A 13,075-nucleotide genomic window follows, 5' to 3' on the forward strand; every position below is an offset into this window, starting at 1 on the left:
TCCAGGACCGGTCCAGGGTCAGGAAGCAGGCCGGTAAAATCTCCACAGACCTCTCACACAATCTGTTTAAACTCCTCCCCTCCGGACGGCGTTACACAGCACTGTACGCCAAAACCACCTGCAAAAGACAGTTTCTTCCCCAGGGTCGAGGCTCTGATGAACTCTGAGCAGTCACAGAGTGTGAGACCAATCACTGGCCTCAGTTGAAAGCACCTACAATGGGCATGTGATCATCAGAAGTGGACAACACAATGGGAGAAAGCGACCTCGTCTGATGAATCACATCTTTTGCATCATCGTCATCATGAATGCAGCGTGTGTGTTGCTTAGCTGGGGAGCATATGGCACCAGGATGCAAGGAACACCCGCCTGTTGTTGCCATGGAGGTGTGCTCAGCGTGCAACAACGTGCAGGTGTTAGTAAGTGTCCAAAAAAACATCCAGATAAATGCAGGACCGAGGTTTCCCAAAGGAATATTACATTGTAATTTGATGATCAGTGTTACTAATGTCACCGGCAAGTGGTTTTAATGTTGTGGCTGATTGTTTTATGCAATTCAAACAAAGAGAAGAGGATGTAAAAGGCAAAAATTTATTTAGTCTTTTGACAGATAGCGAGAGACAGCTCATTTCTTTCTAAAATCAATTTGTGAAACATAAACATCTCTGTATGTGCACACATTGCATTGAATCAGTAGGAGAATTTGAAGGAGGACAAGACCAGCGCCCCGTCCTGGATTAAAGTGGAAGTAGAGATCAATAAAATGTAAAAATGCAATGACACAGTTGCGCTGATTTACAATTCAGAAATTCACATTTAAAAACGAGACAGGGTTCCCTTTTTAAAATTGGCAGCCTTAGAAAAGACAGTGGACTACAAACGGCCTGCAAATACACATGCAGTGGCGTCGCCGCGGCGCCCCCCACGGGTCGAATCCCCGACCCGTGGGCCAGGGCGAGGAGTAGCAGATCGATACGAAAGGACGAGTCAAGTCGTTTCAAAGTTAGCACACCAAAAAGGACAAAGACCCACTGGAGACACTCAAAGGACAGGCTCATTCTTAAGTCCACCTCCAACTTCAAGTATTCCCTCCAGCACTTGCATCGCTTCAAGTATTCCCGCTGGGACTCCAAACCTTCACTGTCATCACCACTTCTTAGGTTTACAACGTAAGCTATATTTATAAGTGCACTCAAAATTCTTCTATACATAGAAAAATAAAGATAACAATAAGTAGCAGTGATAGTTACGACGATCACTTTACATTTCATTTTGTACACAACCGTGACGTTGAATCACTTTATACCGTGGCATCACATTCCCCCACCCCACCCCCTGAGTGTAATGTTCAAGTTTAACCTTCTGTGGCTACGGAGAAGCAAACAGGAACGGCAACCTTGGTTTGGTTATTTAAATAACATTAGAGATCACCAACAACGGCAATGATTAGACTCCAGAGTAATTCTGCCCTTCCGCGTGTCCATTGTGCTTGTGTGTGTGTGACGGATGCTTTATATACAAGCTGCTGATCGATCAGGTGCCTCTGGCTGCAGCCCGGTCGCTGGTGTGTTAGACACTGGCAGCCTTCGTCCTGGAAAACAAACACGAGCGTTAAGAAACAAGGCCGCGAGGAAAAAAAAAAATCAATGCGCGCATCGAGCACATGCGATCACACCGCGCCGGAGCGTATTGATAGCCGTTCTTGGAAGACGTACGAGGAGCGAGGGGCGAAGCACGCACTCATCTCCTCGGCTCAACGATCAAAACTTCACCGTTAGCTTCACCCGAGACAGATGATGTGAAATTGATTGAAGGGTAGCTCGGCTGTCGCTTTCACTCACCTCGGTCTCAGTGCTTGAGCGGAGCCCGCGGCCGCCTCAGGACCCGGCGACGATGCAGCTCCGGCATTTGTACAACTTGGGGTCGTGGGTGCGGATGTGGCTCCGTACATTCCTCAGTAGAAAGAACGTCTTGCTGCAGAGCTGCGGAGACGGCGAGACAAAGAGTTAACGGCACGGAAATGGCCAGGTCTCTCATACAACCCGTCAAGTGTTTCTTCATTTTTTTTCTCTGTATGGGCCCATGTAACGTTTTAATATGAACCTATATCTAGTTCACAAAGTCATCTTGGCGGTACCTGACCCCCCTCCTCACGGCTAATCCAGAAACGGGCAACGTTGTGGAGCGTGAGTGGAGCTAAAGGCTGGCTAAAGCCGACAGCTAGCAACCTGAGACGGCACCCACCTGTCGCTCAAAGCAGCCACGCCCTTAATTATGCATAACTTTATAAAGCCTTGATATAAACTCACGTAAAATGTCTCCACTTATAGTTAACTCTAGAGACCAAAACCCGTTTTTGTTACCATGCTGCACATTTTGACACTTCAATGTTAGTTTTCTAGCCTGGTCGTTACCATCCAACGTTTCCGCCCGAAATTTGATTTCGGTCTGGCACGTTCGTCTGGCCCAATGTAATAGGAATCTGTCTCCGTAATGGGCGGGTGCTTATTTTGAGGTTTAAAATCATTGGAGTTCAATTAACCAATCAGCAACGTTTGGTAAAGACGTATATTGTGCGCCGGAGTTCAGGCTCTTACGCTTACCACTTCCGCTTCCAGTTAAATAAATCAAACTTTTCCCAAAGCCAGTTGGAAGGAGAGCTACGACGTCCGTGCCATTTATAAAATTGACAAGACAAGCCTCTTGTTCTGGTTTTAATTCCGTGATGCTCTCGAGAGTTGAGACAACTTCGCGGATGGCTTCTAGCGTCTCTTCCTCCGTCGCCGTTGCTATGCTGTTGAACTACAAGCTTCGCTGGACTACAAGCAACTCGGCAGGCGAGTTCCGCGTCATCACTCAACTGTTCGCTGATTGGCGCGGACCGCGCGGTTACACGCGAACCGCGGAAGTGCAATTTGGCCAGACTCCGTGCCAGACCGAAATCAAATTTCGGGCGGAAACGTAGGATGGTGACGACCAGGCTATTAGTTTTCAGCGCTGGAGCTTGTAGCTTGAATATGTAGCTATGTATCTTAACCACTTTTCAGTTGCTTTCAGATATTTCCTACTTACATACTATTTCTTACATCAAACACTAGTTTTATTTTTCAAAAACATTTGTTGGGCCAATATTTTTTGGAAACTGTAGAAATAATATGTTGCTACAAGGAGTTCTTGTTGGGAATCATTGCGTCTTCATGACCATGAAAGTGCAGCAAAACCTGCCGTCTGTCGCGCTTCTTATTTCCCAACACAGGCGCATGTAGCATTAAAAACAGCTCGTGTTTGATGGAAATAAAAACTGAGTTAACTTTTGTTGCTCCAGTCATGTATGTGGCCCTAGCTGTAGAAGTTCAGGAAACCTCGGTGCTTACCGGACACGGCCAGTGCTTGCCCTCGATGTGCCTGAGCCGATGCATAATCAGAGCATCGCAGTCCTTGTAGGAGGCTGCGCACTGCGGACAGGCGTGGGCCGCCTTGGGACCTTTGGGGGCTTGACTCCGAGGCCCGCGGAGCTGCTTTAGTCGCGCTCGACGTATGGCGTCCAGCACGGCGCAGCTTTTGCTGTTCGGAGCAAGTACTTTACCCTGTTGCTGGTGAGACGACAGGGAGATAGAAAATGATGCGTGAGTCATATTAACTGTACAACTGTGGCGCCTTAAATATCAACAAAGGAGGAGACATTAGTGTTTTGTTGCTCATTTGTAGATGCGTACATGTCCCTAAAGAAATCACGTTATCACTAACTGCCCTGTGATCTACCTTTGGCATGGTCCGTGCGGTTTTTGAAGCAGCACGTTTGGACAGATGCAGAGTAGTGTTCTGGGTGTTTGGCTTGGGTCTCAGAGTTGTGCCTCGGGTAACTTTCCTCTCCTCCCTCTCCCTCTTCACCACGGGCAGGATGGGTGGCCCCCTGGCTCTCAGTATCCTGTGCGGGGACTCTTTCGCCTCAAACTTCTCGCCAACTTGCGACACGGAGCGCGTCAAGCAGATGTCCACGCTCTCCTCCTCTTTCTTCACGCACGCCATGGGCCCCCCCGCGGGCCGACAGAAGCTGAACAGAAAACCGGAGTCCAGCAATTTGATGGGGGGCTTGCTCTGGCGTTTGCCCAGGTCTGGGGACGGAGGATCGTTGAATGGTACCCCAACCGGCACGGGATCTGCCGGCTCCTCTTTAATGACTTTGTACAGGGGGTGGTTGTAGATGGACGGTGGAGGCGAGTGCTCTGAAAACTGATGCCCATTCGGTTCAACGTCCTTTACATTTGGGCTTGTGTCACTTACGCCCTTCAGCCCCTGGCTCCCCACCTTCCTTCCCTCCTCTCCGGGACTAAGCTTCACCTTCTCCACCTCTCTCGCGGAGCCCCGCCTGAATTTGCCCTTTGTCGCCGGTCGGCCGCTGTTGTAGCGCAGTGTTTTGACCTTCTCTACGGTGCCCTTGTGTCTGGCCTGCGTCCTCTGCGAAGGCGGGGATGTCTGTGGCGTGCGGCCGCTGCGATTGTTTGATGAATGTCGAAGACCTGAGATAGAGTATTCAGCTGGTTCTGATTTGATCCTGACCGCGTTCCTCGCGAGGTTCTTGTTGGCGGCGGTGTTGCGACGCAACGGCTGCTGGATGTAAAAGTGGGAGCTGTCACCCTTCCTCACAGATCGCCTGAGCTCCCTACCCCCATAGGAGGCTCTGGATGCAGGCTGGAACAAGTCAGGCAACACCCCTTTACTCCGCATGCTCCTGTCACTGGGAGGAACGTGCTTCTGGGTAGTTTTCGGCCTCTTGGCTGTGGCTCGCTGCGCGCCGACCGGGCTCACGGGCTTGGTTTTTACAGACTTGCTGAGGAGGTGAGTGTTAATGGTGTTACAGAGGGGAAGCGAGAGAGTCACATCGCCATACGGCAGTACTGGAGACGACGAACGGGGTTTCCGTCGCTTGGTCAGCGAGTAGTTGTTGGCCTTCAGCTTCCTCAGTCGTTTCTTTTGTCTCCAGCCAATCAGATCTTCTGGTCTGGGGAGGAGAGCAGTCCTCTGTAGCCCTAAGACATTCATCAACTTGTACTTTTCCTGCGCTCTGGCAAAATCTTCTTCATCCTCTCCGACCTCTTCTACCTCCTGCTTCACTCGCACGGGGCTGCACACCGGGCTGGGCCTCGATCTGACAGGGTGAGACTTTCTGTTTTTTCGAGGGGTCTCCGTCGTGGGCAGCAATCTCTCAACCTGCTTGGCAGCCCCAGGAGTGGAGCGGAGGAGACGAGCGTTCGACGGAGACATGGGCGAGTAATTCTTTGACTGTGAGGTGGCTATGGCATGTCGGGGCGTGGTGGCCTTTTTGGAAGAGGGAGACTTGAAGTCCATGAGCTTCATCCTGTGCGAGGGACTCAGGGGGAGGCCGTTATGGCTTTGGGGTTTTGGCATCCTGCGCAAATTGCGGCTGGGACTCCCTTCAAAAGACTCATCGGACGCATCCAGTGTTAGATTGAAGCTGCTGTTCATGTTCTCCCCTCGTCCCAGAACCCTTTTGCGGTCCTTCTGCCGGTGATGGCGCTCATGAAACGACGCAGCGCAGGCTGAGGTGAAGCCCTTCCCGGGGTGGAGCCTCTCTTCCTGCTCCTTAATGAGGGCGGAGCAGGCTTCCACTGCAGGCCACATGCCAAGGTGGCGGGCCATGGTGATGACTTCAGGTAGGTCTTCCTGGCGAACGCACAGAGTGGAGGAGTAGGAGAAATCCAGCAGAGACAGAAGGCTGTCCTCACTAAAACCTGGGGAGGAAAGAAAGCCTTTAATTAGATATGCTGACACGGGTCAATCAGGGGGTGAGATGAGAGAGCAGAAGAAGGATTTGGTGTAAATAGAGGATCAGAGAGACGGCAGTACGGGTGGGAGCAATGTAAACATTACACTGGAGACAAGAAGACAATGCAAAAACAGCTTTAACAGGGTTCCCACTCCTAACCTGAAATTATTTTCCAGGACTTTTCCAGGACATTTTCAGCTGCTACAGAGACAAGTTATCATGTCATACACTAATACATTCCCCTGTGTTACGGGTCCAACAAATATTTCGTTATCCAGCATAATGACAATAAAGACTCTCTTGACTCTTGAATAAAGTAAAATTGACTGATTGATAGCTGTAATGCCAATTTAGCCATGTTAAATCACATTAATTTATGCAAACAGTGGAAATAAAAAATGCCAGCAGTTCAAATAAACATGTAATAGGGTAGGCTACTTTAAGTTTTCACTGCCTACTTTTCTAAGGCTGCCCCTATTCCCTGTGGTGTCTGTGCACATCTCACACTGTTGACTTTCAACTACTTTCTTTGGAAATTAACGATTTTAAGTTTACATGAAAACTCGTTAATCTCTCTCATTTCTTCTCCCCATCTATCTGTGCACATACACAGTATTTTAATACAACAGAATTCCTAAAGTTGTTTTCATTTACTTATTTTCTGTTTCTATTGTCAGACAATAAAACAAGGGTGAAATGCTGAGTGAAACGTGCCCCATTAACCGTTAATTACCTCGAAGCTCCCGCTCTGTTGAAATCAGAAATATGGTTAATCTCACTGCGCACAGCTAACCTCACACTGGCGGACCAATGCTAGCGACACTGGCACTTTTCAATACCGTAGTCCCGAGTTTTGTCTCTAGGCGCGGGGTCTCAAAAGTCGCTAAAGCCAGAAATTCTCTGCTAAAGCTAGCGACAAAATCAAATTTAATTTGCTTGTAGTGTCACGTGGGGCACTGCGCTGGCTAGAAGCAGAGAAGCTCTGTGCCGTATGTTGCCCAGAAGACATGCATGTGCATAACTTTTAACCCGTTTGCATTCGCTCACAAGGCAGGGGGAGGATAAATAATTTTCCAGGATAACTTTATAATTTCCAGGACATTTGACCCATTTTCTCATTTTCCATATGTTTTCCATGACTGGAAAATTGGTCAGTCATTTTCCAGGTTTTCCAGGTTTTCCAGGACGCGTGGGAACCCTGTTTAATCATGATGGACGCTTATGCTGCTATCTGAGGACAGACATGGAATTTAAGCAGATGAGGAGACAGACTACATCCAAAATCAGAGTCTGGATTCTCCAAGTACTAATTTTCAAGTCTGAATATGTCTTTAACAAACTGACGAGCCAGACTAATCTCTGAAGGGCTTTGAAACACAGCCTCCTTCAGCATAAACTGGCTGACAAGGCCAGTGTATCCTCTGCAGTTCTCTTTATCTTACAAACCATTATATGAGGAACGGCCTTGACAAATCAAGTCAGGACGTGTCATGTGCCTGAAAATGTACAGTTTTGCATTCAAGCAGTTGTGATAAATGTTATCACATGACCTACTAGACCAATGGAAAACAATTAACATTTCTAGCCCTGGGGATCACAAGAGCCTCAGAGAAACATTGTTGAATGTACTTAAATGTACGACTTAACTACAGCTGTAAAAATTAGTTTAGTTGGTTGGCGGACAACTTATTAAAGGAGTCTTCAGCCTAGACAAAATTATAGCCGACATATGTTAATAGTTTCTCTTGGCTGAACCGTAAAGTTCACCCGGCATCTAGTATTTTGAAAGCAGGCACCAGGGCATTTTCACACGTTATGAACTCACTGTGACACACGAAGCTGACAATACGCACCTTTTAAATTCAGTGAAACAGCGAATTTGAGGAACCACATTATCCGGTTTCACCCTGAGCTAACGCCTGCAACCATGGCGACGACACCAGCGAGACCAGCTAACCGGCCGAAAACTGAGGAGGTGCCGTGACATGGACTCTACAACTAAATCAAAACCCAGCTAATGTAAAGGTATTTAATATTTGTGGTTGCGTCCATTTTCTCTCTCTTTGACTGCTTGTTTAAACTGATAATGTTCTTAGATAAGTTTTTAGATAAGTGAAGCACAACACATCTGATGCAGTCTGCGACTTAATGGTAATGACTTTAATTGTCAGATATTAAATTAAATTTCTCTGCATTTGGGCGATTTAAAAAGATAATTTTGTCGTGGCTAATGGGAAATTATAAGGGACATTTTTTCCTATTAGTTAACATTTTAAGGACAAAACTATTAATTTGATTGTGTAGATATTAAACAGCAGTGAAAATAAGTATTGTGTGAAAATCTGGGACAGACAGTCTTGGCTGGAAGTCATTTAGTCATAGCGATGCATCTAATTATTCGGATATAAGCTGTCTGAAAGAGTTAAATGGTGAATAATAAAAAATAGCTAGCTCCAATAAATCCTGTAATGTATTTGAGCAATTGTTACACGAAGCAGGAGTTTGTTTGATTTGTAAAATTGCAAATAATTTTGAATGCTGCTTCCCTAGTTTGCAGCTTCAGACTGGTTTAAGAGGAAGAGATTTTTTTAAAGCTGTTTGACCACCTAAAAGGAACTTCTGGTGGCGTTTACAATTAAATGACAACTGGTATCAGTGTAATTATCCCTTCCCTGGTGTTTAGGTTCTGACATAGAGGTTTAATAAGAAAACTAAGACCCGAACGTTGTTGCTGTGGGGGCACGACTGAGTCATGTGATGAGAACGCCTTAAGGTCCCTCATCTGGCCACTTAACCGAAGCACAACTCAAGCAGCGACGCTTTCTAGGTCAGCCTGACGGCCTCCAGGTGTCCGATCTTACCAGTGAGATCTATGTCCGCCTTCATGCTCGAGTCCATCTCCGTTAGGATTTCCTGAAAGTGGTCGCTGACGGCCGCCAGCACGGCCCTGTGCGCCGAGAAGGACCGCCCGCCCGTCCGCAGGGTGATGTCACAGAACAGCCCCGCCTCACGCTGGCTCCTCAGCTTGCTCAGCATGTCGGCGCCGTGCGACGCCACGGTCTTGGTGACACATCCTCTGCCGCCAGGCCCCTGAGAGGCAAAGACACACAAAAAAAGAAAGAAAAAAAAGGCATCGTTATATGAATAAAACGTGTGAGGAAAAAAAAAAAACTTGTAGGATACATCAAGTGAGAATGAGAGAGAAAGTGTGAATTAAAATGTGTGAGGTGCAAAAACAAAACGAGGCGCTGACAAAACGGGAAGGAAGTCTGATAGGAGGAAAAAAAAAAGCCATTAGGAATGACTCCGCAGACTTTAGTTACCTTTGATTTCTTGTTGCGCTGACTTTGACACTCGGGACAGGCGAGGACATAGTCTCTGATCTGGAAGTACATCCCTGTGGAGAAGACATCAGATCATAAGGCGAAATAAGACATGCAAGGATTCAGGTACAAGTTCAAAAATGCGCATGAAGACTAGCTACAAATCTTAAAGAAATCCAGAATCCTTATGATAAAATAAGATAAGGTGCATATTTAACAGTTATGTCAATCATGAGTGCACGCCTGTTTCAAATGTGTCTGCACTTTCCAACAATAAGAAATGACTAAAATCTTGGGAGGCAGTTAAAATAATAAGAAGACATAAGGTGATTTCAGTCTTGGCTGGTGCAGTTTGTCAGGATGCTGTCCCGTGAAGTCAAACGTAAGACAGACAGTGGCGTTCATACCGTCCCACCAGTAGTTCTCAGCCACACATTTGTAGGTCTCCTCCAGGGAGTGGTGCCTCTGGCCGGGTCGCCGCAGGTGGAAGGTGGAGATGGCCTCGTGTCTCCGCTCCTCACCTAAAACCTCCCGGTAGTTGATGTAGCCCCGTTCCAGCTTCCTGCGGTACAGCTGCCCGTCAATCACCTCGAAGTTGGGCGACCACCGCGGGGCGGGTCCGCGTCCTTTGGAGAACCCGCCCGACTCCGGGAGAGTCTCCCCGGCTCGCTCTCCTCCTCCTCCTCCGGGAGAGCCATCCGACCAAAACGTCTCCGCGTTCGCGTAACGAGGGTTGGTGTGGGTGCAGTCGCCGGCCATTTTAACCGTGTTTATACTCCAATATTAATAAAAGTTTTTTTTTTTTTTTTTGCTTTTTCTAGTCTATAAGGAGACAGCGGCTAGTTTCTCCTTGAAGTAACCAAAACACACCTCTCTTTGATGGTCCCGGTGAGCTGTCCCGAGCAAAACTTCACTCACCTGAAACAAAGTCCACGTGGATGGGGTGACAGCAGAACCTAAACAATGCACCCCACCTAAAACAGTCTGGTACAGTCCAGGGGGGGGGGACAAAGTCAGATGGGAATCAGCAGCATTTTTTTTTTTTTTTTTTATTATTGGACGCTCTTGCTCTTGTGTCCTAGCTGTCAATGAGAGCATCACTTCTCCAAACAGTTGAAGCCAACATCCCTAAAATATAAACGGGCTACACTTCCTGTTTGGAGCACTTATGATTATATGTGTCCGAGCGGGCTCCCTAACGCCGAGGCAACATCAAAACAGAAACGTCCCCAAGTGTCCGAAGAAGAGTGGATAATAAACGCAGCCGGGAGAGTATCGCGCCAATAACGCCGAGCCAAGTGATGTAAAGTCACCCGCTACGGCTACGTAACCGGGCTTCACCGCCAACCTCGCACCGGCAGTCCGTCTTCCATCTATTTCAGGGGTCGGGAGTGGCCTCTGGGGCAGGATGACGGCCGGCAGCCTCACCTCTGGCGTTAACTTGAGATTTCTTCTCGCCAACTCGAGTCGGAAGCAACATGATGACGCAGCTATCAGCTCAGCATCGCCAGTTGAACGACCTAAAAAAAAAAAAAAAAAAAAAAAACAAGAGCGAGGCTGTCTCTCCCCCGCGAGCGGCTCGAAAAATGTTGCCAAAATCGCCGCCGCTTCCCCGCAAAAGAGAGCCAAACAAGCTCCGGCTACACACCCGACATAGTTCGCCCCGCTCTCGACGCCCCCAAAAGCAAGCCTAGTAGTCAAATACTTCAAAATTTCAAACTCGTAACCTTCTGTTTGTTGCTAATCAGCAGACTAACCGAGCCAACTCCTCCCCGCCTTCACACAAAGGCCATTAGCAGAAGCTTTAAAGAGCCTCGGCTAGTCGGACTGTGATTGGCCGACAGAGCTGTCAATCAAAGCTCTTAGCAGCAAGGTAGGTTGCTCTCTCACGAAGCAAAAATTCTAGTATTTGCAAACACAGAGAAGTTAAACATGATACACCCAGTGGATATAATGGACCACTGGAGCACAGATACTATTATCTAAAGGATTTACAGTATTTGTAGTTTGAGAGCAACCTCTGATAAATTAGCTAAAACATTTACCATAAAATTAATTCACATTTCAAAACGTCAGCTGCCACTATTGTCTCAATATCACTTATACAAATATTGTAACGCTAAATTCATTTTTACATTTGTTTTGGCTCAGTTTTCACAAAAGGATTTGAAGATGTCAAAAGTGTTGACATTAAAAGGCAGCCGTGAAATATTTCTTTAAAGTTTAACATGAGAATTGGAGTCAAAATATGCGTATTATATATATTCATTTCTATGATTGTAAAGGTTTAAAACACGCAGGTTATTATGAAAAACGCGGCCCAATAGAAACCTCTCCTCATTATACTAAAGCGCTGGTAATTTCCAGTAATATTTAATAAATAGTAATCAGATAAAAAGGGTATAGAGAGTTTGATACGACATAAAGACTTTTGAAAACTTGAACTGAACCTTCTGTAAATTCAGATGACAAAATCTGCAGTACACATTCACATAATACAACATAAATATTGTAATCTTGCGTTCCTGTATCCACTTATTTTTCCTGGCTGTATCAGCAAAGGCAAGTACCCAAATCCTGTAATCAGGTATACATTTGGAGTAATAGTCCTAAATGTGACAAGCTACACTGTCACCCTAATGCTGGAAAACAATCCACGCTGAACCGACACACATCCTTACAGGGTATGGTTAAATTGTACAGTTCAACAGTAAAATAAGTGCATCACACGGAAATGCTTGGCTTTGTATTTGAAGTATTTAATCATCTTTGAAACAGCATCTACAGCAGATATGGCAAATGTTGCATATTTGAATATAACCAGAAGAACAAGCACCGTTTTCTAACATTTATTCAACAAAAATATCAATATGAGTCATGTTTGTCTAGCTAGCTAGTGTTGCCCCTTTCAAGTAGATTTAACTGTGGCCCGAGTGGAAAAGTTGATTGTCCATAGATCACAAGACCTCCACAAGACAAGAAGTCCATGAGCAAGACGTGGAACAGCCGCACCGGCATTGCTCCTGATGGCAGGCGAGCACCTTGCACGGCTGCTCTGCTTCCATTGGTGTGTGAGTGTGTGAATGGGTGAATGATAAACAGCACCAAAGTTAGAGAAGTGAAGACCATTTAACTCATGGTTTTGCATACTTGTTCACCAGTCTGTGAAATCAACTTTTTTTTTAAATTTCTGACCACTCTTCCACGGAAACTAACATATGAATGTAAGATATTCTGGCATTTAAACTGTCAAAGAGATTTAAATCTGGCTTTGCACCAGGTCGTTTCGCTTCATAACTCTCCAGTGTTTTCTTTCGAGGTGAATTTGTAAGTGTGCCCTGTGACCTATACTCCTGTTGAAATTCCAACGTCCGATTCGACTTTTTAATCACTTCGATGAGATTCAGAAATGAGGTTCTTCACCTGAAAAACCAAACATGTCCACTGGCCAAACAGCCCTGTAACTGATTGATCCGTCCAGATTTGTCTTGCGCCGGTGTGTTCACTGGCAGTCAGTACTGTAATGTTCTTTTCGGGCAGCCAAGGCTGTTTCCTGGTGCAGGTCAAATCTGTGCAGTCTCTTTCTGATTGTAGACTATTGCTCTTTAACACAAGCAGTTACAAGACCTACCTGCAAAATATATGAAGTTTGAGGTTCTTGGAGACTCCTTTAAGCTTTAAACATTTGCCTCTTGAGATTCATTTGCAAGGGAGAATTGACGTTTGTCTTACATTCAATTTTTATTTTGGTTAATTTTCAAATTTTTAGATCCCTTATCTGCGTTTTTTTTTTTCTCTTAGAGAGCCTTAGAGAGCTTTTTATTTATTGGCATGATGGCGCCACACAATTTAGTAGCTAGAACAACAGACGCCACGTGTCAGAGGTTTAAATAGGACTGATTCCACCCGACACTCCTCGATATTTTAGTCACCGTCAGCTTATCTGAAACCAGATCCTATTTTT

The 13,075-nt window shown here is 46.2% G+C and overlaps 1 protein-coding gene across 1 annotated transcript; it reads right to left on the minus strand.

The window, feature by feature from the left end:
• Positions 1–584: 584 nt before the first annotated feature.
• Positions 585–10,854, minus strand: LOC311487690 (uncharacterized protein). The gene is made up of 7 exons (XM_084544044.1): positions 9,519–10,854; positions 9,112–9,185; positions 8,650–8,878; positions 3,763–5,753; positions 3,375–3,593; positions 1,842–1,982; positions 585–1,591 (listed from the first exon to the last, which is right to left on the minus strand). The coding sequence occupies exons 1-6, from the start codon at positions 9,868–9,870 to the stop codon at positions 1,878–1,880; spliced, it is 2,970 nt and encodes a 989-aa protein (XP_084400170.1). The 5' UTR covers positions 9,871–10,854; the 3' UTR covers positions 585–1,591; positions 1,842–1,877.
• Positions 10,855–13,075: the final 2,221 nt, after the last annotated feature.

Source organism: Chelon labrosus, assembly GCF_963514085.1.
Source record: "Chelon labrosus genome assembly, chromosome: 5".
Taxonomy (NCBI): domain Eukaryota; kingdom Metazoa; phylum Chordata; class Actinopteri; order Mugiliformes; family Mugilidae; genus Chelon; species Chelon labrosus.

Bases quoted from the DNA above. Each gene is read 5' to 3' on its own strand.
- LOC311487690 (XM_084544044.1), bottom strand. From the start codon at position 9,870: ATGGCCGGCGACTGCACCCACACCAACCCTCGTTACGCGAACGCGGAG. The intron at 9,186-9,518 runs GTATGAACGCCA...TCTTCTCCACAG, and splicing joins TGAGAACTACTGGTGGGACG to GGATGTACTTCCAGATCAGA. The intron at 8,879-9,111 runs GTAACTAAAGTC...TTTGCCTCTCAG, and splicing joins AGCGCAACAAGAAATCAAAG to GGGCCTGGCGGCAGAGGATG.